Below are 18,844 nucleotides of genomic sequence, written 5' to 3'. Positions count from 1 at the left end.
AAGTCTAACTTGGGAAAATATTTATTGAATGCCATTATTACAAATTTATAAAATACCATCCGGTAGGAAAAGCATCGTGTTGAGGACTTCACACAGTTGGAATCCATTAGAAATACATTCAATTTCATATAAAACTATAATGCATTTTAACACTCCACCGAGTCTGCTCATAATTGTAAAGTATTTCATCTTTTTTTTAGTGCATGGTTTTCTTGTGTTTTTTTTTTTATTATTTAGAAGCTCTGGTAAAAATATATCAGGTCAGATACACGAGAGCCTGTCATTAACAATTTATCATGAAAATAAAGGCAAAAGAAAATAATTACAAACTGAAGAGGAAAGGGTGAAAAGGCAGAGCTGGTTGGGGTAAAGAACAAACACAGTACATGGTTATTGTGTATCCTCAGTGCAAATGTGCAAAGACAAAAGCACTATTGCTCAAATAGTCCATTATTTGACTTGTTCTACAAATCTCTTGCTGACACCTTGCAACATTCACTCATATTTGCAAAGCTAATGTGCATCTATGACAATTATGGATCTGAGGCCATCTCTTACAAATAAGAACCAATTCAACGGTCTGCTCCAGAGGTGAAGTGCAGCTATTTTTGGACAATTGATGTTCTGACTTGTCTTCTAAATGTGGTGTTTGGCCGACACTGTCATTTCACAACTCAACAATGCAAAGCACAAAGAAGTTTTTTTTTCCAGGCAAAAGCTGTGCTTCCTTAAAATTGTCAACATAGTGTTTAAGCATATAAATCATACAACACAGGCTGTGGCTATGCAAAAAAAGAAGAAAAACGCCTCTAAGCCTTAAAAAAAAGTATTTACATGAAGGAAATGTTCAGAGTCCAAATTCATGGTGACAGAAGTTAAGTGAAGAAGGGCACAGTTTATATTATGTGCATAATATAAAAAGAAGAATGAGGAATTACCAAAAAGGAAAAGTCACCTCTGATTGTGCTGCAAATATGGAAGACGAAAATGGTGGTAGCCTCACTCTCTGAGGACATTTACAGTGAGTTAGACTTCCATAAATAATGGAAAAGAATGGACCACAGACCAAAGGACAGGGGGCTCTGTAAACATGAAGACATTCTCCTCACAAGACACTTGGTCTTGTGCAGGGTTTGAAAGGTGTATCCAACCCCTGGATGGGAGCAGGTGGGTCTCAAATTTGTATCCATGTCCATGAAGGGACCCTGGGAATGCCAGGTTGCTTTTATTACGACTATCTGGTCATTTGGTGATGACCGGACACTCAAAAAAACATCAGTTACTCTTGAGCAGGTCAATGCATCCCTGCAATAGAGCCACATTGTTCTGTGGAGAAAGTGACAAGAGATAGAACATTATTGCCAAATGGTTCAAACCATTATTTTGAAAGGCCAACAAATATCTCACAAAATACTACTACTTATGTGCACTGTTAAATCCCAGACATTTATGTGCACCCTTTAATCCTAATTATGAAGAACTATCATTTGGAAACAACATATTTCACTTATGCAGACCGGAAAGAACCATTGTCTGGATGACATGTAAGCACATAAGTACTTATCTCTTAATCTCTGATAAATGTCAGAGTGAGCTCATGAAAGAATACAGCAGGAGAAAGTCTGGATAATCCACAGTGAGGGAATGGGCAAGTGTCCTGTTTCCTGCGTTCCTTTGTGAATAGAAACTATGTAATATTATCTTTATGCTGCATCCTTCACCTGAAAATGAGCTGTCAAGCAATACTATCAGAACTGACTAGGGGGGTGTTCGTGTGTATACAGAGACAGTGCAGGTGTGGGCTGAGCCAAGAAAAAAATGCTCAGTTTTTTGACCAGGTTTTTTGAGAATCAGTAAATACTTTGTGTTTTCAGTCATACCCCGACCAGTTCGCACCCATCTTGCTTTACGAGCACAATGTTGTGGAGCTGACAGGCTTAATCGGCGTTGTAAACTTAGTTGACATTTGTTTATATTTAAAAAAGGTTACACACTACAGTTTTAGAATGACCTGACAACAAAGTATGAATGTAAATCTACTGCTACATTGTCTACTCACCTTGGCATGTTTTATTTCAAGTTCAGCCATCTCTATGAGGTTCTTCCTGAAGGCCACGACACGCCGGCCCTTGAAACCTGTGAGCTCTAGGATGAAAACACGGTGCAGCATAAAGGATCTTGTTGTGTACATGCACATAATCTCTAAATCTCCATCTATTCTATATGGAGCTACATACCTCTCTTCCCAGATTCTGACAGTTTGTCAAATTTCTGCAGGCAGTGCTGCTGGTGCTCTTCTGCCTGGGCGATGTCCTTGCTTTTCAGTCTTGCCTTATCTAAAGCTTTGTTAGAGTTCTCATAGTCGGCTAACGCCCGGGCACGCCTGTATAAAAGGTCCTAAAAGACAAGGTCCGGATAGTTTAACAAAAAGATATAAAAGAATAAACAATGCAGATTCCGATTATTACCAAACAGATGATAAACATTTATCACCTTAGCAGCCTGGATGTCTCTCATGTAATATCTTAGCAACTCTGTCAGTTTCAGCTCCTGGTCAGATGCGACTCTTCCCTCCACCTTCTGCACCCAGAGAAAAACAAGGCCAAACAGTATAATAGCTGCCACAAAATCCAAATAAAGAAGACACGGTTTGTTGATACGAGGCTCTACTTACTCTGAGCTTCTCAAACAGGTCTGACAATTTCTCCAGGTGTCTGATGGCAAATAAATTTAAAGGTATGACAAGGAAAACACTGTAGCTACATCTTTAAGATGAATTATTATTTACCAGCATCTTGAAAGGGTTTTAGTCTACTTACTTCTTATTAGCTGTTGTATCCTCAGCTGAGATAGTGTTCAGAGTGGCAGAAAGGTGAATGTAATCATCTGCAATATCTGAAATCAAACAAATTGAATATCTTATCAAAAACAAATTCCAGATATACAGTGATTGTCAAGTTTGTTTTTGTACCACTCTAAAAGCAATTCACTATGTTAATATATTCAATAACACAAAAACATTTCCATACTTTTGTGTGCACGGGTCATTTTCTCAGCTTTAGCAGTGGAGTCTTTAATCTTGCTGAAGTAGTCGAGCAGAAATGTCTTCTCCTGCTCAAAAAAATCATCTACCTCCTGCGTCAGAAACAAATGAGAGACACGTCAACAAAGGACAAGGCTACAATGCTGCATCTGAAATGTCGTTCAACAAATAAAACAAGGCAATCAGAGATGGCAGACTTCACCCCATTCACGCAACAAGCCTCTGGTGCCCTCTGTTGGTCATATTCGCAAGTGCAAGCAAGTGTGGAAGCACACACAGACAGACAGACGCACACACAGAGCCACCAAAAACAATAGATCACGCAGATGACCCACCTTTACTCCTGAGATTAGGACCTCATCAGCTGACTTCACCATGTTTTTAAAGAACCCTCCAAACATTTCCTTAGCATTCTTTCTTCTCACACTCAGCTAAATTTACAGAATAAAGAAAGAACAAATCATAAATCATGAAGAGAGTTTATTATTTGTTAGTTCATTCTGTTGTGTAATGGAACTAAGTAACCCCTAAAGTAAATATTTGTGCTTATACCAAGATTTCCTGATTCTTTTTACAATTCTGTTTCACAGTATGGTCCACAAATATATGTAGCGTATGCTCTTTTATCACAGCGCTACCTAGAGTTAAAATATAAAGCATTTAGCTCTGAGCCTAGTTCTGTAAACAAACACTTCTGCGACTGACTGACAAAGCCTGCACTGATATGTGTAACTGCTGATCACAGCAGGATGTATGTCATGTGCCACAAGTGGCCAGTAAACTCTACTTCCTCTCTTTCTAACGAACAACTTGGATAAGGAAGTCAGCATTATGAGGAACTCACATCCTGGTCATACTCTAAGAAAATCTGGAAGTTTCTGTCTTTGCTTAAAATGGGGTGGGAGGACAATCTCTGCAGGAAGATTTCATGCACTTGGACTGTCTTCTTGAACACAGCCAGGTATTCACTGAAAAAAATAAATCAGCTTTTGTAAAAATCATAGCACTTTTCATATGATTCAATACAACATATTGATGTTTTGTTTGAAAGTCCCACTCACGCCTCCAGCTCTTGTTTCATTTTAGTGTACTCTTCTTTGGTCATTGTGGCTTCACCTTCCCCCAGTTTATGCATCTTCTCCCTTGGGCTCTCAAAGTCAGGCTTTGGGGGTGCAGGTGGAATCTAAGAATAACAAAGCACAACATACTTTACACATTTGTGACAGCTTACACCCATGGAGTACAAAGAAACTAAACTCAATTAACAATTTCACATCTTTTGTCTATGTATGTAAACCATATCTGCAAGTAGTCCAACTCACTATTAGGCCAGCATAGTCCTCCGTCTCAACCAGAGTGTCATGTAGCCAGATAAAGTCTTCATGCTGCCTGGGAACGGAGAATTCTGGCTTCTGAAAAGAGCTAAGAGTGGTCTAGAAACCAATTCAAATCATAAGAATTTTGTTAGGAAATCTGTCAACACACAACAAATGTTAATACAACTTATTGAACATACTTGAGGTTACAGTTTTTTTTTGTATTGTTTTTTAAATGGTACAAACATTTTTCTACCTTTGTATGGACGGTAAACTTGACTTTATCCCTTTCACATAGTGCATCAGGAATGTCAATCAGAAGAGAGGCATCGTTGTTTAGATCCACAGACACAGAGCGCATCTAAGACAAATACACCACAGTTATCCAAAGCAGCATTCTGTATTGTAATGTATCATAAGATTGTTATTAATTGTTATCTTATAGCCTCTAGAAAAGAATGTGGAATGTTTCCTTTAATTAGGTGTCCCCAAATGTGACTATTTCACCCATATGCCATGTAAAGGGGCTACACATACCTTCATTCACTGATATGTGAGGATATGTGTTGTCATTTTTTTTCTAGATTACCAACCAACCTGCCTAACTACACGGGACAGCATAAAAATCATTAAGTTGGTGAAAAACATGCCTTATTCAATAGCCCAAAATTATATAATATGCAGTTTTTATTGTCATTACTTTAGAGAGATATTTTGAGGACAGCAACAGTTTTCAGTAATTCCTCTTTGACATGACAAAAAGTACGTAACTAAGAAGCACACCCAATTATATCCTAACGGCAGAACAAAATTTATTTTTATCATACTGTAAGTTGACAATATTGACTATATGCTGGTAAATGTAGGTCGACTGTTGCAGTGTGTCAGTGCTGCACAGCTCTATTTAACAGTCGTTTAATGAAGTAAAGCATTGGTATGAAACCTTAATGCCACCCCGGGCTGTTGCTTTTCTTTACCATTCACGAGCGCATGTTGTAACGCGTTCAAATAGCATCGGTAAACAACATTTTTTTTTCTTACAGATTACACAACTCGTGACAGTTTATCCTGATAAAACGTCAGCTAGCTTTAGCCGCAAGCTAGCGTTGTATGGGCAGAAAAGTTAGCGGTGAATAAAATGCTACAGAGCAGGCGTTACTGTTAGCTTTGTCTAGAGCCATTTACACGACGGGGGCCAGTCGTCTTACCTTCTCCTTGCTGTTTTCGTCTAAAGTGGACGACATATTTGGGACTTAAATTGCAAGAACAGGCCAAACATCCAAATAACAAAACTGTGATAAACAACAGGAAGAAGTATATGGTACTCCCTCCTCTAGCCGCCTGACGAGCTGTCAAGTCAGTTTTCTCTTCCGCCCCATCCTGGTGATGAAACATTAAATCCCGCCTTACGTGCAATTTCACTGGACAATGTCAGTCCACTCAAGCTACGATTGGGGTTTAACACAATGAGTCACGTTCCGTGTCCGTAATGCAGGCTGTCATAAGAGACTGATAACATACATTTAATTACGACAGTAAATGTCACACGTTGTTGTCATATTGGTCATTAAAGACGGAAAAAACCCACTTTGTTGAAGTAGCACCATATATATTGCTGCACCAAGGTACTCGATCATTTATGTCATTAGCGTGCATTTACTGATACACAATATTACCCACACACACGACATACACTGGACAAATGATTGGATTCAAAGGAAATTACGTTTCTATTTATTTTAAAGGCATTCCGATGACAAATAATAATAATAATGATAATAATAACAATGATGATAATGATAATAACAACAATAATGATGGTGATGATTAAATGATGATCAAACTAATTATTTTGATAATGGGACTATTTCACATTCACAAGATTAAGTCAACAAAACAGAGCTTCCGCAGTAGAATGTACAGCCAAAGACAAAATAAAATAAAAATCTGAAAAAAACAACCACTAAAAAAACCTCAGTTGTTGTATAATATTTTGAATCTATGAATTAAGACCAACATCCACTGTAGTCGAAAAATGTAGTAGTATTCGAAAATCTTTTGAAACACTAAGACTTTTAAATTTCTCTCTATAACTTATTTTGGAAGTGCAAACGTAAACACTTGTGTGTCATTGTTTGTCATTTTAATGAAAGCTGAATAAAGACAAAAACAGACAGAACGAAACCGTAAGTACCGCCGCCAAGTTGAGGACTACGGCTGTATTTCAGTGATACACTGCATCGAGAAACTCCCACGTCCGGAAGTTAGTGCAACACCGGAGGCGCGTCGTTTAGAAACAGGCGCGTTTGTGTGGTTCAGTGACTCAGGAACATGTTGGGGCAAGTACCAACGTCAAAAACTTTGAAATAGCTGTTTATATGTATTTAACTGTATAAACCTCCACATTAAGTTATCGTCTTTAGGCGTTTATCGTGTGAAGGTCGACAGAATGTTTATTCGTAATCATGTGACGTCTGTAGTTGCCATCATGTACCAGTGCACCTCCCTCCCTATGAGAAACTTCTCTGTCTGCCGATACCTAAGCTCCCCAAAAAGACGCAGCTCATACAGTTTAGTAGACAGTGAGCGGTACTCCTCTCTCGTAAAGTCGGTCATGTCCTCCAAAGTCAGCTCCCAAACTCCAGAGACTCTACTTGCGGAAGATGAGCACATCTATGGACGCATAGTCAAGGCTCATATACCCCCCACAGTGTCCGAGATGAGGGAACCTAAATCCCTCCATCCGTTCTTGCTTCATGAAAAGACTGAAGAAACAGACGAGGCAGAGTCAGCACCTCCACTACGGATCATTCTAAAAAGGGGTCAAGACAGGGCTTCCATACCGAGTGTGACGCGTGTTCTTCAGCAGACGCTTTCCTCGGAACAGATCTTTTATCTGGAGAGATGGAAGAAGAAAATGATTGCGGAACTTGGAGAAGATGGCTTCAAGGAGTACAGTCAAAGTAAGTGTATTAACTTATACCAGTACAGGTTAAGTGTTGTTTTTGTGTGTCTGATCCTAATCATGAGGTTTGGTTTCCTTTTTATTACATAGTTGACCTAAAATCCATGTTTCCAAACAGACTTATTTAGGCAAGGGAAACGTTTCCATACAGCACTGGATGACATTCTGATGTCAGATGCAACACAGAAGGACGAATATGCTTCGGACACACTAGAGCTTCCTCCTGAAATTCAGGGTTACGTGGAGAGCATCTCTCACATACTGGAAGATGTTAGTGCTGTGAGAGCTATTGAAAGCACTGTACAACATGACACCTTAAAGTATCTGGGAATTGTGGATTGTGTTGCTCGCTACAGGTACGTAAACAGTCATTTTGCAGACACAAATTGACTGTGTTCTTGTCCCACTATCTTCACTACAGTTGTTTTTCGTTACCCGCAGAGGTGTACTTTGTGTTATTGACTGGAAGACGTCAGAAAAGCCAAAGCCATTCCTGAGCAACACGTACGACAACCCCATTCAAGTGGCAGCCTATGCTGGGGCTCTGAACAACGACGGCAACTACAAATACCAGGTGTTCTATTGCGATGCACTGATCTTACATTTCCAGATTTTCACCCATTGTTGTTGTTCCATCCATCCACCAGATTTATGATTTAAAGTACAGTTTATAGAATATTGGAAGAATATAAAATCATTTATCTTTGTGATCAGCGTATGTCAGACTAACAGGTAAAATTTCATGTGCCACCGATTGGTTCCTCCTGCAGGTTGAACATGGACTCATTGTAGTGGCCTATAAGGATGGCTCACCAGCACACGCTCATAAGTTGAGCTCAGAGCTGATGCTGCAGTACTGGAACATTTGGTTGCAACGTCTTGAGAAGTTTACAGAACTGAGGTAAACCCATCAGAGAATATTTTTTTCCCCTTCCTTTAAATACTGTATGTTCTGTTGACTCACATCAAAATGCATTCATACCATTTCACGTGGATTAATCTGAAAATTAAACGTATAGTTGATTAGTAATTGGTGAATCAAGAGGGATTTTTAATTCAAATGAACAGCCATCAAGCCAGGTAGAACATTTGAATTACTGTACTGTAATATTATTAATTAAAATCATCAGTATTACAATTTACAAATTCAATGTAAGTTACAACAAGCACCAGAACAGCCTGGACAGTCTTGAAATCTGTTAAATGGGCACAATATTTGCATTATGAATTCATCTTGTCATTACAGTTCCAGTCACGTGTCAAGTGCCTTCTCGCAAAAGAAATGAGATGTTGAAGAGAGTTCTGTAAGTACATATCAAAGAAGGCTCTGAACCCAAAGGAAAAATACAGTATAACTATGCTTACCATGCTGTAGGATGTCAACACTTATCTCGCCCCTTTTCTGTGCTACAAAAGATAAATTATTATGGTGAGGTGCTACACGAGGATCCAGGAGAAGATGGAGGTGCCCAATACTAAAACTCAAGTCAAAATCCCAAGCATGGATTATATAACTACACACGTGCCACAGTCCCCAGGTGATATACCTTATGATCAAGATTACAATTGCCTTACAATATCTTTAAAATCATTAAAATAGTTACAAAATCAGTTGTAATTGAAATGAATCCACCCTGCCCTGTATGAGGGATCCTCAGTGAAGCCAAGGTTTTTAAAGAGCCTGTAGGAAATGATGTTGTCTTCCTCGATGAAGCAGAAGACTGGGTGGCCCTCAGCACGGAGTCTTTTTGCCATAGTGCTGACAAGAACTTTGGCATACCCTTTCCCTCTGTGCTCTGGCACAGTGTACAACAGGCCCATGGCACAGTACTCGTACAACAGAATCCAGGACACCGGCTGATCTTGTCCGTCAGTGATGCAGTACGACGGATAATTGCTAATGAAATGTTTAACGGTGTTGTAACTCTGCTCATTCCCTCCAAACTTCCATGTTTTATTCACCAAGTCAACATGGGAAATGTCAAGGGAGGAAATCCTTGATTCAAGATCACTGCAGGGAAAGAGACATTTATGATAGCATTACTTGATTTGGAAAACTTCTACTTTCATATACAGATTTAAGTGAAAAATCTTCTGAAGTACACTGAAGTTTTAAGAGCGTACTTATCAACTGTTGGTGTGAGAAGATGGCTGCTGTCTGCCAAATACACGAGGTGAACCGCACACATGTATCTAAACTTAACATCTCTCACAGAAGACACTTCTTTAAGTATGGGTGCTTGGGACAAGTCAAATCCTGAAGTAAAAAAAGAAAGATTTGAAAACATACTTCAAATAGCAAAAGTGAAAGTATCCACTGCTGAAAAAACATAAACATGTTGCTTGTGACATATTCGTACTGTGATGTTGTTGTTTTTTTTTAAGATTGTCAGAGTTGTAGAATTCCATTTGTAATGTAGAAACTACAACAATAATGAGGCAAAGTGGTTCAACACATAACTGAGAAATGTATTGAAGTACAGTAACTATTTATGCACAGTGTATTTTGTGTGCTCTTTTTGTCTCTGTCACACTGTATGGTGGGGTTAATAAAGTATTCTTCATTTGATCGAACTGCATAATAGAGGATATTACACCACAGAGTTCTGTCGTGACTAAATAATAAAGCACGTCATCACAGAAGGCAGTGCTCTCACCTCCTGTCATGAAATCCAAACTCCAGTCTATTACATTATCGTCCATCAGCATTTTTCTTAAAGCCTGCTCCTCAGTGCCGTAGCATGCCACCCTTTTCCTGGACTCCAGGACACCTTTGATCTGTGAAGTAAGAACAAACCAAACTCATGTGTCATGGAAAAGAAAGGTAAATGCAATCATGTGGAATATAGACATTTCAGTCTGGTGGTGCTACGATGTATTTAGAGTATTTCTGGTGAGATGAACTCACCTTAAGGTCAGGTCGGCAAATGATGACTTTAAACTTGGGCCATGAATCAACAACTACCTCCTGTGTAGTTGGTTTGTTCCTGTTTATATTATAAAGGTATCCGTAGACCTAAAAACAACAAAATTCGGGCTGCAGTGGGTTACAGGTGTAGCATAAATACGTGCAAGTTTAAATACCTTATAACTCTGAGGTAGATGCTTGAACAGAACTCCTTCTGCAATCTCCAGCTCGTTTTTGTTAAGGATCTTCATGTTTAGTTGGTGGAACTTGACTGACTGGCTGGTTTTCACACGTGGGGTCCAAAGTCCGGGCTTCTTCCGTTATCTGTGCTCATCAAAATGTCGTCTGACCATAGAAGTTTCTTTAGTACTGTCTTGTAATTATATAGGCGGCTGCGGGGCCACTCCTGCACCCGTTGCTGCCACAACGATATCACACGCCTTGTCTCTTGTGCGTCACGGATGTTTTGGTGCCCAGGGATATTATTATATTACTAGTAGCTAGTACCTGCTGAAAAAGACAGCTTAAGATGGTTGGTGGTTATAGCTAGTCTTAGGCTGGTTTAGTTGGTTTACCCAAACCGTGCCGTGGCGAGGCGAGGCAAGTAGAGCCGGTGGAAATGGGTCACCCAGTCAGAATAAACTGGTGTCACAGCTGGCTGGACCAGCAAAATCCAGCTGCACAGGAAAAATAGGATTGCTAGATTCGTGAAGCTCTTCTGCAAGCAACTCCTTTGCTAATAACTCCAGTGGAAGCGTATTTCCACCGGCTCTACTCGTCTCGCCTCACCTCAGCACGGTTTAAATAGCGTTTCCACTAGCATAGTTACTGGTACAAGGTACTATTTTTGGTACCTGCTCCATGGATGCCCTGCTCAGGCGAGGTTCCAAAAGCGTGAGTGGGTACTGTGCGATGATTGGCCAGAGTGTCACAGAAATAGACGTCACAAATCAAGCCGAACAGTGCCGAACTGTAGATCGGGTTTAAACTACTCAACAATCCTAAAAACGTGGGTTAATTTCCAACAACTACCAGGGAAATCACCGTCGATCGCGAGCGGCATCACATACCCTAGTCTGTGGAGTAGGAGTCTGTACTCCGGAGACTTGTGGACAGAAATCAAGCCGAACGGTGCCGAACTGTAGATAAGTTAAAACTACTTAACAATCCTAAAAACGTAGGTTGATCAAAAAGGAGTCTGGTGTAAAGTCACAAGTCACGCGTCACTCGTCTGTGTGTGTGTGTGTCGCGTATAAAACGAAGTCACCGCAGTGTCACGCAGCAGTGCAGCGATGACTCCGCCCACGGTGAGTAGGTAGCCTACTTTTTAATTGTAGTGGAGATGCAACCTGAGAGGGACTCTGATGACTCATGCACATATGACAAGTGAACATGGGTATGTTGTATCATTTTAGCTTCACTATATTTTAACTTGACTTAGTGCAGTTCAACATCCCTGTTTTTGCAGATTTGAATCTCAGTACATGCAGTTAAGTGTGTGTGTGTGTAGGACAAGTCCTCCAAGGCATATTAAAGAAGACTATGCAGTGAAATTTCCCATATCTGGCTGATCCTAGGAGCAATTTGAGCTATGTAAGTACATTACTAAATTTATTTACTCCTCACTTCTCTGTAAATCTTTTTTCCTTTTTCGCAGAATGTGAATATTTAAATCGTCCACATACTGTTGTTGGATGATGTTTTAATTCAATTAAAGATCTGTTAACATCTCTGCACCCATCATTTACAGTATGCCATCTCTCCTATAAGATCTAATCTGGTGGTAATTGTAGGAGCCATCTTTGCAAGTTTCCTGCATAGTAGTAACCTTGAGTGGTGTGTGCATACTTCAATGACATCTGGGTGATGGGTGTGTCACTGTGGGTGTGTTCACTGTGGTTACAAGTAGTTGCACTCATCCGTTCACCACTGATTCAATAATTATAATTGGCAACTAATCAGATTCAAGATTCAAGATTCAAAGTGTTTATTGTCATATGCACAGTAAAGAAACACGTTTCCCTGTACAATGAAATTCTTACTTTGCTGTCCACTCACAAAACACCAGCATAAAGTAGAAAAAGAGATGCTTTTGTAGAAAAAAAAGTATAAATATACATAAGAAAAATATAAATATTACAAATAAACTAAAATAACATATATGCATAAAATAAGTGTAAACATATGCATATATACAAGGAATAAGAGTATTACAAAAAAAACTAACATAACATATATGCATAAAATAAGTGTAAACATATGCATATAAACAAGAAATAAGAACTGTACATAAAGTGAACACTGGTTGTGCAATTTAACAGATTTAAAGTGACATGTTTCAGGGTTTAAAGTGACGGTAACAGATTAAAGTGACAGTGTAACCAGGTGACAGGATTATTGTAGTCCCGTTCAGCTGTTGAGGATTCTGATGGCAGTGGGGTAAAAAGAGTTCTTTAGACGGGTTGTCCTGCATTTGGCACTCCTGTACCTCCGTCCTGAGGGCAGGAGTGTAAACAGTCCATGTTGTGGGTGGGTGCTGTCTTTGATGATGGTGGCAGCTCTCCTGTGGACTCTGCGGTGGTAGATGCTGTGCAGTGAGGGCAGTGGGGACCTGGTGATCCTCTCAGCTGTCTTTACCACTCTCTGCAGGCGTTTGCGGTCCATGGCTGTAGTGCTGCCGTACCACACGCTGATACAGTTGGTCAGACTGCTCTCCACGACACAGCTGTAGAAGTTGCTGAGGATCTTTGTCGACATGCCAAACTTTCTCAGCCTCCTCAGAAAATACAACCGTTGCTGTGCTTTCTTGAGCAGCTGTGTTGTGTTGGTGGTCCATGTGAAGTCCTCAGTGATGTGGACCCCGAGGTACTTAAAGCTGCTCACCCGCTCCACTTCAAGATCCCGGATAAACAGTGGTTGGTGAGGTCTCCTCTCCTTCCTCATGTCCACTATCATCTCCTTCGTCTTGTCTGTGTTTAGGGTGAGGTTGTTGTCCTCGCACCAAGAAACCAGACTGTCCACCTCCGTCCTGTAGGCCGCTTCGTCCGCCGCAGTGATGCATCCTATCACTGCAGTGTCGTCAGCAAACTTCAGGATGATGTTGTCTTTATGGGAGGCGACACAGTCATGTGTGAACAGGGTGTAGAGGATGGGGCTGAGGACACATCCTTGTGGAGTGCCAATGTTTGTGATGATGCTGGCTGATGTTTTATTGCCAATCCTGACAGTCTGTGGTCTGCCAGTCAGGAAGTCAAGGAGCCAGTCGCAGAGGGTGGGGTGAATGCCAAGGGTGGACAGCTTGTGGGTGAGTTTGTAGGGGATGACCGTGTTGAAGGCGGAGCTGTAGTCTACAAAGAGTATCCTGATGTAGGACTCCTTGTTTTCCAGGTGGGACAGGGAGTGGTGGAGGACAGCTGTGATGGCGTCGGTGGTGGACCTGTTGGGTCGGTAGGCGTACTGCAGGGGGTCCAGTGAATCCGGGATGCTGCTCTGAATGTGCGCCAGCACCACTCTCTCGAAACACTTCATTATGATAGGAGTGAGTGCTACTGGTCTGTAGTCATTCAGGCAAGTGGGTGGGCTCTTCTTGGGGAGGGGGACGATGGTTGTTGTTTTGAAGCAGGAGGGAACGGTGCTCTGGTTTAGGGAGAGGTTGAATATGGATGTGAAGACATCAGCCAGCTCGTTAGCACATGCTCTGAGTGCACGGCCAGGAATGTTGTCTGGTCCTGCTGCCTTGTGGGGGTTGATTTTCTTCAGGACTTTGTGGACCTGACCTGAAGAGACTGTTGGTGGTGGTGAGGGGGGTCCAGTGGTCCAGGTGTGTGTGTGTGTCCCTGTGTTGTTTGTTGTAGCCTCAAAGCGGGTGTAGAAAGTGTTGAGGTCGTCTGGCAGGTTGTCTGTGGAACTGATGGTGCTGGTGGTGGTCTTGTGGTCTGTGATGTGCTGCAGGCCCCTCCACATCCGCCCAGAGTCAGCAGTGGAATAGAAGCTGTCCAGCTTCTCTCTGTACTGCCTCTTTGCCGCTGTGATGGCGTGTCTCAGTCTGTACTTGGCAGTTTTGTACTCAGCTTCGCTGCCTGATTTAAATGCAGTGGAGCGAGCACGCAGCATGCTTCGTACCTGAGTGTTTACCCAGGGCTTCTGGTTGGGGAACTTCCTGACATGTAATCAGTTGCCCAACCCTAATATTTGGGATTCCACAGACATTTTACCCTGCTCTTTCAAAACTGAATAACATTGTCTTTACTTTAGGAGAATTTTTACAATGCAGAAGATGGTAGTGGGTATCTGGCATGGCAACTGAAATTTGTTAAAAAGGGAGCATCAGAGGGACAAAAGAAGACCTCCCGTCGGTCACCAACACTAATCAGTAGATGTGTGACATTGATTGTAGTTGGAGTCAGAATTAGTACACCTAGCTAGTGTTACATTTAGGAAAAAACGCTCACTTCTCACAGATGTACTGTATGACTAATCTCAGAATGATAGACCTTTGTTTCTCTTAAATTTGCTGTCAGAATAGTAATAGTATTTTTTCTTAAATTGGTCTGAAATTGAACATTCTAAAACCTGCAGAAACCCTGAAGGACACAATGTAATGTCATATACTTGTATAAAGCAGACAAATCCATTAATCTGTAAATGTCCCACCACTGTTACAGGTGGTCCAAAGGCTTAGAGAGACCCCTTCGGAGAGGAAAACTGGCTAACGATAGATGAATCATGCAGCATATTTTATGAATAAAGTAACACAATGTTAAGCCGGTAATCAAGAAAAAAGGCTGACATATTTCACAGTGCAAATGAAATACTAGTTTCCAAATATTATGCTACAGTTTGACTTATGGTGGGCCTAAAAGTATATATTTTTTTTGTACATCTCAGCTTATTATCATGTGACATTTGATAACATTTGATTGTTTAATTTTTATTATTATTAAAAACCCTCTCAGGTAAATACAGCCACGGTGATGTTGGCAAGATACTTTATTTGAAAACAAAACTGAATTATGAATATGAAAACAGATAACATGTCAAAAAAAGATAAAGTAGAAATATAAAGCAACTACAATATACCATAACTAATTACATAAATATACAGTAAATACTACTACAAACATAAAGCTTATACATTATTGTTTGAACTAGTGTAAAGTGTGAAATAAAATTGTGACATTTGACCCATTCATTTAAATATCTACTTCCTCTTCTCTGCAGTCCATCTGATGTTTTCTGCCTCATGAAAGTGTGTGTGTGTGTCGCGTGTAAAACGAAGTCACCGCAGTTGACTCAGTTTCATGCAGCCGCGATGACTCCGCCCAGGACCATAGGGTAAAAAGGGCCATTTTGTGGCACTTAATTCTGATGCCACTGCTTTGAAAGAAGAGAGATTTCTTCTAGAGAAAAGATATTGAATTTTTTTTTTTTGTTTCTTTTCAATCAACCATTACAAAACTATTGAAATACTGTATGTACTCCATAATCCATTCTTCCTACCATCGATAAAATTGGTCTCCTCTCCATTTAGAAAAAAAAAACAGCCTTACTTTAGACTTGTTTCTGTCGCTGTTGTCTAATTCTTCTGTGTACCAGCTTCTTACTTTATCTCCTGGCGGGAACTCTGTTTTAGTTGGACTATGACAATTATTATTATTTTTTTATTATTAAGTATTGTCTGCTTGCATTTTATCTGATTATCTGAACACCCTTAGAGGTCCAGTGTAAATCCCATCGCTCTGGAGCTGGATGGCTTTACAGGATCATAAAGTGGATGAGGAGGATGTGCCATTTGAATTTCCTGTGGTGGACCTTGGTGAGGTGCTACACGAGGATCCAGGAGAAGATGGAGGTGCCCAATACTAAAACTCAAGTCAAAATCCCAAGCATGGATTATATAACTACACACGTGCCACAGTCCCCAGGTGATATACCTTATGCTCAAGATTAAAATGTCTTTAAAATATCAGTAGTGGTGATCAACCTTTTACATGACATACCCAAATATCAGCTACACATTCCTAGTAATTGAATTGAATCCACCCTGCCCTGTATGAGGGATCCTCAGTGAAGCCAAGGTTTTTAAAGAGCCTGTAGGAAATGATGTTGTCTTCCTCGATAAAGCAGAAGACTGGGTGGCCCTCAGCACGGAGTCTTTTTGCCATAGTGCTGACAAGAACTTTGGCATACCCTTTCCCTCTGTGCTCTGGCACAGTGTACAACAGGCCCATGGCACAGTACTCGTACAACAGAATCCAGGACACCGGCTGATCTTGTCCGTCAGTGATGCAGTACGACGGATAATTGCTAATGAAATGTTTAACGGTGTTGTAACTCTGCTCATTCCCTCCAAACTTCCATGTTTTATTCACCAAGTCAACATGGGAAATGTCAAGGGAGGAAATCCTTGATTCAAGATCACTGCAGGGAAAGAGAAATTTATGATAGCATTAACTGATTAGGAAAACTTCTACTTTCATATACAGATTTAAGTGAAAAATCTTTAAAGTATACTGAAGTTTTAAGAGCGTACTTATCAACTGTTGGTGTGAGAAGATGGCTGCTGTCTGCCAAATACACAAGGCGACCCACAGACTTGTATCTAAACTTAACATCTCTCACAGAAGACACTTCTTTAAGTATGGGTATTTGGGACAAGTCAAATCCTGAAGTAAAAAAAGAAAGATTTGAAACCATGTACCATATTATGAGCTAAATATACTTCAAATAACAAAAGTGAAAGTATCCACTACAGAAAAAACTTAAACATGCTTGTGGCATATTCTTACTGTGATAATAAATGTGTTTTTAAGACTGTCAAAGTTGTAGATTTCCGTTTTTGTAATGTAGAAACTACAACAATAATGAGGCAAAGTGGTTCCACACATGACTCAAAAATGTATTGAAGTACAATAACTATTTATGCACAGTGTATTGTGTGTGCTGTTTTTGTCTCTGTCACACTGTACAGTGGGGTTAATAAAGTATTCTGGGGGTGGAGTGACTCAGTGGTTAAGACCGCCTGTGGTTAAGACCCTGTGTGCAAACACTTCATGGTGGCAAGTTCAACTCCACCCCTGGCAGGTTGTACTCAATTCCCTTGTAAGTCGCTTTGGATAAAAGTGTCTGCTAAATGACATGTAATGTAATGTATTCTTCATTTGATCAAACTGCAATAATAATTGCATAATAGAGGATATTGCAACACAGAGTTCTGTCGTGACTAATTAATAAAGCACATCATCACAGAAGGCAGTGGGGTGGAGTGGCTCAGTGGTTAAGACCCTACCTTGTGTACCAAAGACATCATGGTCGCAAGTTCGATTCCACCCCTGGCTAATTGTACTTGATTCCATTGTAAGTCGCTTTGGATAAAAGCGTCTGCTAAATGACATGTAATGTAATGTAATGTAATGCAGTGCTCTCACCTCCTGTCATGAAATCCAAACTCCAGTCTATTACATTATCGTCCATCAGCATTTTTCTTAAAGCCTGCTCCTCAGTGCTGTAGCATGCCACCCTTTTCCTGGACTCCAGGACACCTTTGATCTGTGAAGTAAGAACAAACCAAACTCATGTGTCATGGAAAAGAAAGGTAAATGCAATCATGTGGAATATAGACATTTCAGTCTGGTGGTGCTACGATGTATTTAGATTATTTCTGGTGAGATGAACTCACCTTAGGGTCAGGTCGGCAAATGATGACTTTAAACTTGGGCCATGAATCAACAACTACCTCCTGTGTAGTTGGTTTGTTCCTGTTTATATTATAAAGGTATCCATAGACCTAAAAAAAACAACAACAATCTAAATTCAAAATGTGGGCTGCAGATGTAGTATAAATACATGCAAGTTTACATACCCTATAACTCTGAGGTAGATGTTTGAACAGAACTCCTTCTGCAATCTCCAGTTTGTTTTTGTTAAGGATCTTCATGTTTAGTTGGTGGAACTTGACTGAATGGCTGGTTTTCACACGTAGGTCCAAAGTCCTGGCTTCTTCAGTCAAAAATAAATGATATCCACTTTGGATTGTGGTAACTTCTAAGACCTTGAAACTGGAAAAAACAACCCAGTTGTGCTGATCAAAATGCAGTTGTCGTCTTCTGTGATACTGTATGAGGACAGGTTCACAAGACAAGTTTGTTTTGTATTGGGTGGTACAAGTGTGAGTACGCGCAGTTATTAATTGGAGGTAGTAGCGTGGTTACTGACGCCCTTCCCTGTCCCGAAATCACCCCAAAGATCCAGTTCAAGTACTTTTTGTTTACGCCCTCTAATGTCATCATGTGACTCATCCCCACTTTGTGGCTGTGTCCGCTTCATTCTGATGCCACTGATTTGAATATCTCCTGTGATATTCTTTTGAAGATGTTGAAATAGTTTTTGGCTTGATATTATGTACACCATAACTCCAGTCTATTCAGGCCTCAACCTGCTTGCAAGCTACTTCCCGGTTGAAAAAAAAGTGGAAAGTGGTAGCAGAACATTAAAAACACATTGTGAAGTTCAGTCACTACTTTTTTTTCAATCATTTTACGATGAGTACGATATGTAAAATGTAGGGAAATTACAGCAAAAGCAACCAATTCAAACGTTTTGAAAAATAATCT

The 18,844-nt window shown here is 40.4% G+C and overlaps 4 protein-coding genes across 7 annotated transcripts; 1 reads left to right on the top strand and 3 right to left on the bottom strand.

Moving 5' to 3' along the window:
- Window positions 1-5: 5 nt before the first annotated feature.
- snx5 (sorting nexin 5) lies at window positions 6-5,731 on the bottom strand. Its single transcript, XM_044046474.1, has 13 exons — window positions 5,568-5,731; window positions 4,616-4,720; window positions 4,366-4,476; window positions 4,105-4,226; window positions 3,888-4,011; window positions 3,379-3,474; window positions 3,030-3,135; window positions 2,820-2,895; window positions 2,675-2,714; window positions 2,494-2,580; window positions 2,238-2,397; window positions 2,060-2,145; window positions 6-1,326 (listed from the first exon to the last, which is right to left on the bottom strand). The coding sequence occupies exons 1-13, from the start codon at window positions 5,601-5,603 to the stop codon at window positions 1,276-1,278; spliced, it is 1,200 nt and encodes a 399-aa protein (XP_043902409.1). The 5' UTR covers window positions 5,604-5,731; the 3' UTR covers window positions 6-1,275.
- Window positions 5,732-6,626: 895 nt separating this feature from the next.
- mgme1 (mitochondrial genome maintenance exonuclease 1) lies at window positions 6,627-17,049 on the top strand. 3 transcript variants are annotated; one of them, XR_006361830.1, is made up of 6 exons: window positions 6,627-7,322; window positions 7,443-7,680; window positions 7,766-7,898; window positions 8,095-8,225; window positions 8,571-8,758; window positions 16,053-17,049. XR_006361830.1 is itself a non-coding variant. In XM_044045482.1 (6 exons), exons 1-5 carry the CDS (start codon window positions 6,809-6,811, stop codon window positions 8,608-8,610), a joined length of 1,056 nt encoding a protein of 351 aa, XP_043901417.1. In that variant the 5' UTR covers window positions 6,627-6,808; the 3' UTR covers window positions 8,611-8,628; window positions 8,741-8,935. The 3 variants fall into 3 exon arrangements, 2 of the variants coding, with proteins under 2 accessions (XP_043901417.1, XP_043901415.1); XM_044045482.1 differs by lacking the exon at window positions 16,053-17,049 and having other exon boundaries at window positions 8,571-8,628; window positions 8,741-8,935; XM_044045480.1 differs by lacking the exon at window positions 16,053-17,049 and having other exon boundaries at window positions 8,571-8,935.
- LOC122781637 (glycine-N-acyltransferase-like protein 3) lies at window positions 8,355-11,228 on the bottom strand. The gene is made up of 5 exons (XM_044045483.1): window positions 10,409-11,228; window positions 10,233-10,340; window positions 9,982-10,102; window positions 9,449-9,581; window positions 8,355-9,335 (listed from the first exon to the last, which is right to left on the bottom strand). Exons 1-5 carry the CDS (start codon window positions 10,481-10,483, stop codon window positions 8,933-8,935), a joined length of 840 nt encoding a protein of 279 aa, XP_043901418.1. The 5' UTR covers window positions 10,484-11,228; the 3' UTR covers window positions 8,355-8,932.
- On the bottom strand, window positions 8,355-18,735 carry LOC122781638 (glycine N-acyltransferase-like protein 3). Of its 2 annotated transcripts, XM_044045484.1 has the most exons (6): window positions 18,094-18,735; window positions 17,911-18,018; window positions 17,660-17,780; window positions 16,765-16,897; window positions 16,275-16,652; window positions 8,355-8,957 (listed from the first exon to the last, which is right to left on the bottom strand). In XM_044045484.1, exons 1-6 carry the CDS (start codon window positions 18,166-18,168, stop codon window positions 8,933-8,935), a joined length of 840 nt encoding a protein of 279 aa, XP_043901419.1. In that variant the 5' UTR covers window positions 18,169-18,735; the 3' UTR covers window positions 8,355-8,932. The 2 variants fall into 2 exon arrangements, with proteins under 2 accessions (XP_043901419.1, XP_043901420.1); XM_044045485.1 differs by lacking the exon at window positions 17,911-18,018 and having other exon boundaries at window positions 18,094-18,733.
- Between the last annotated feature and the right edge of the window lie 109 nt (window positions 18,736-18,844).

Source organism: Solea senegalensis, linkage group LG15 (assembly GCF_019176455.1).
Source record: "Solea senegalensis isolate Sse05_10M linkage group LG15, IFAPA_SoseM_1, whole genome shotgun sequence".
NCBI classification, from domain to species: Eukaryota; Metazoa; Chordata; class Actinopteri; order Pleuronectiformes; family Soleidae; genus Solea; species Solea senegalensis.
The sequence above is the reverse complement of the archived record's forward strand: the minus strand, read 5'-3'. Positions and strand labels throughout refer to the sequence as shown.

What these genes read in the sequence shown, in the direction of transcription:
- snx5 (XM_044046474.1), bottom strand. Translation starts at nt 5,603, where the DNA reads ATGTCGTCCACTTTAGACGAAAACAGCAAGGAGAAG. An exon ending in TCCTAATCTCAGGAGTAAAG is followed by an intron (nt 3,136 to 3,378) that starts GTGGGTCATCTG and finishes TTTCTGACGCAG; the next exon opens with GAGGTAGATGATTTTTTTGA. An exon ending in GTCAGAATCTGGGAAGAGAG is followed by an intron (nt 2,146 to 2,237) that starts GTATGTAGCTCC and finishes TTTTCATCCTAG; the next exon opens with AGCTCACAGGTTTCAAGGGC.
- mgme1 (XM_044045482.1), top strand. Translation starts at nt 6,809, where the DNA reads ATGTTTATTCGTAATCATGTGACGTCTGTAGTTGCCATCATGTACCAG. An exon ending in CTTCAAGGAGTACAGTCAAA is followed by an intron (nt 7,323 to 7,442) that starts GTAAGTGTATTA and finishes GTTTCCAAACAG; the next exon opens with ACTTATTTAGGCAAGGGAAA. An exon ending in ACGGCAACTACAAATACCAG is followed by an intron (nt 7,899 to 8,094) that starts GTGTTCTATTGC and finishes TTCCTCCTGCAG; the next exon opens with GTTGAACATGGACTCATTGT.
- LOC122781637 (XM_044045483.1), bottom strand. Translation starts at nt 10,483, where the DNA reads ATGAAGATCCTTAACAAAAACGAGCTGGAGATTGCAGAAGGAGTTCTG. An exon ending in TTTGCCGACCTGACCTTAAG is followed by an intron (nt 10,103 to 10,232) that starts GTGAGTTCATCT and finishes CTTACTTCACAG; the next exon opens with ATCAAAGGTGTCCTGGAGTC. An exon ending in CTCACACCAACAGTTGATAA is followed by an intron (nt 9,336 to 9,448) that starts GTACGCTCTTAA and finishes CTTTCCCTGCAG; the next exon opens with TGATCTTGAATCAAGGATTT.
- LOC122781638 (XM_044045484.1), bottom strand. Translation starts at nt 18,168, where the DNA reads ATGAAGATCCTTAACAAAAACAAACTGGAGATTGCAGAAGGAGTTCTG. An exon ending in TTTGGATTTCATGACAGGAG is followed by an intron (nt 16,898 to 17,659) that starts GTGAGAGCACTG and finishes TTTTTACTTCAG; the next exon opens with GATTTGACTTGTCCCAAATA. An exon ending in GATCCCTCATACAGGGCAGG is followed by an intron (nt 8,958 to 16,274) that starts GTGGATTCAATT and finishes ATACAGGGCAGG; the next exon opens with GTGGATTCATTTCAATTACA.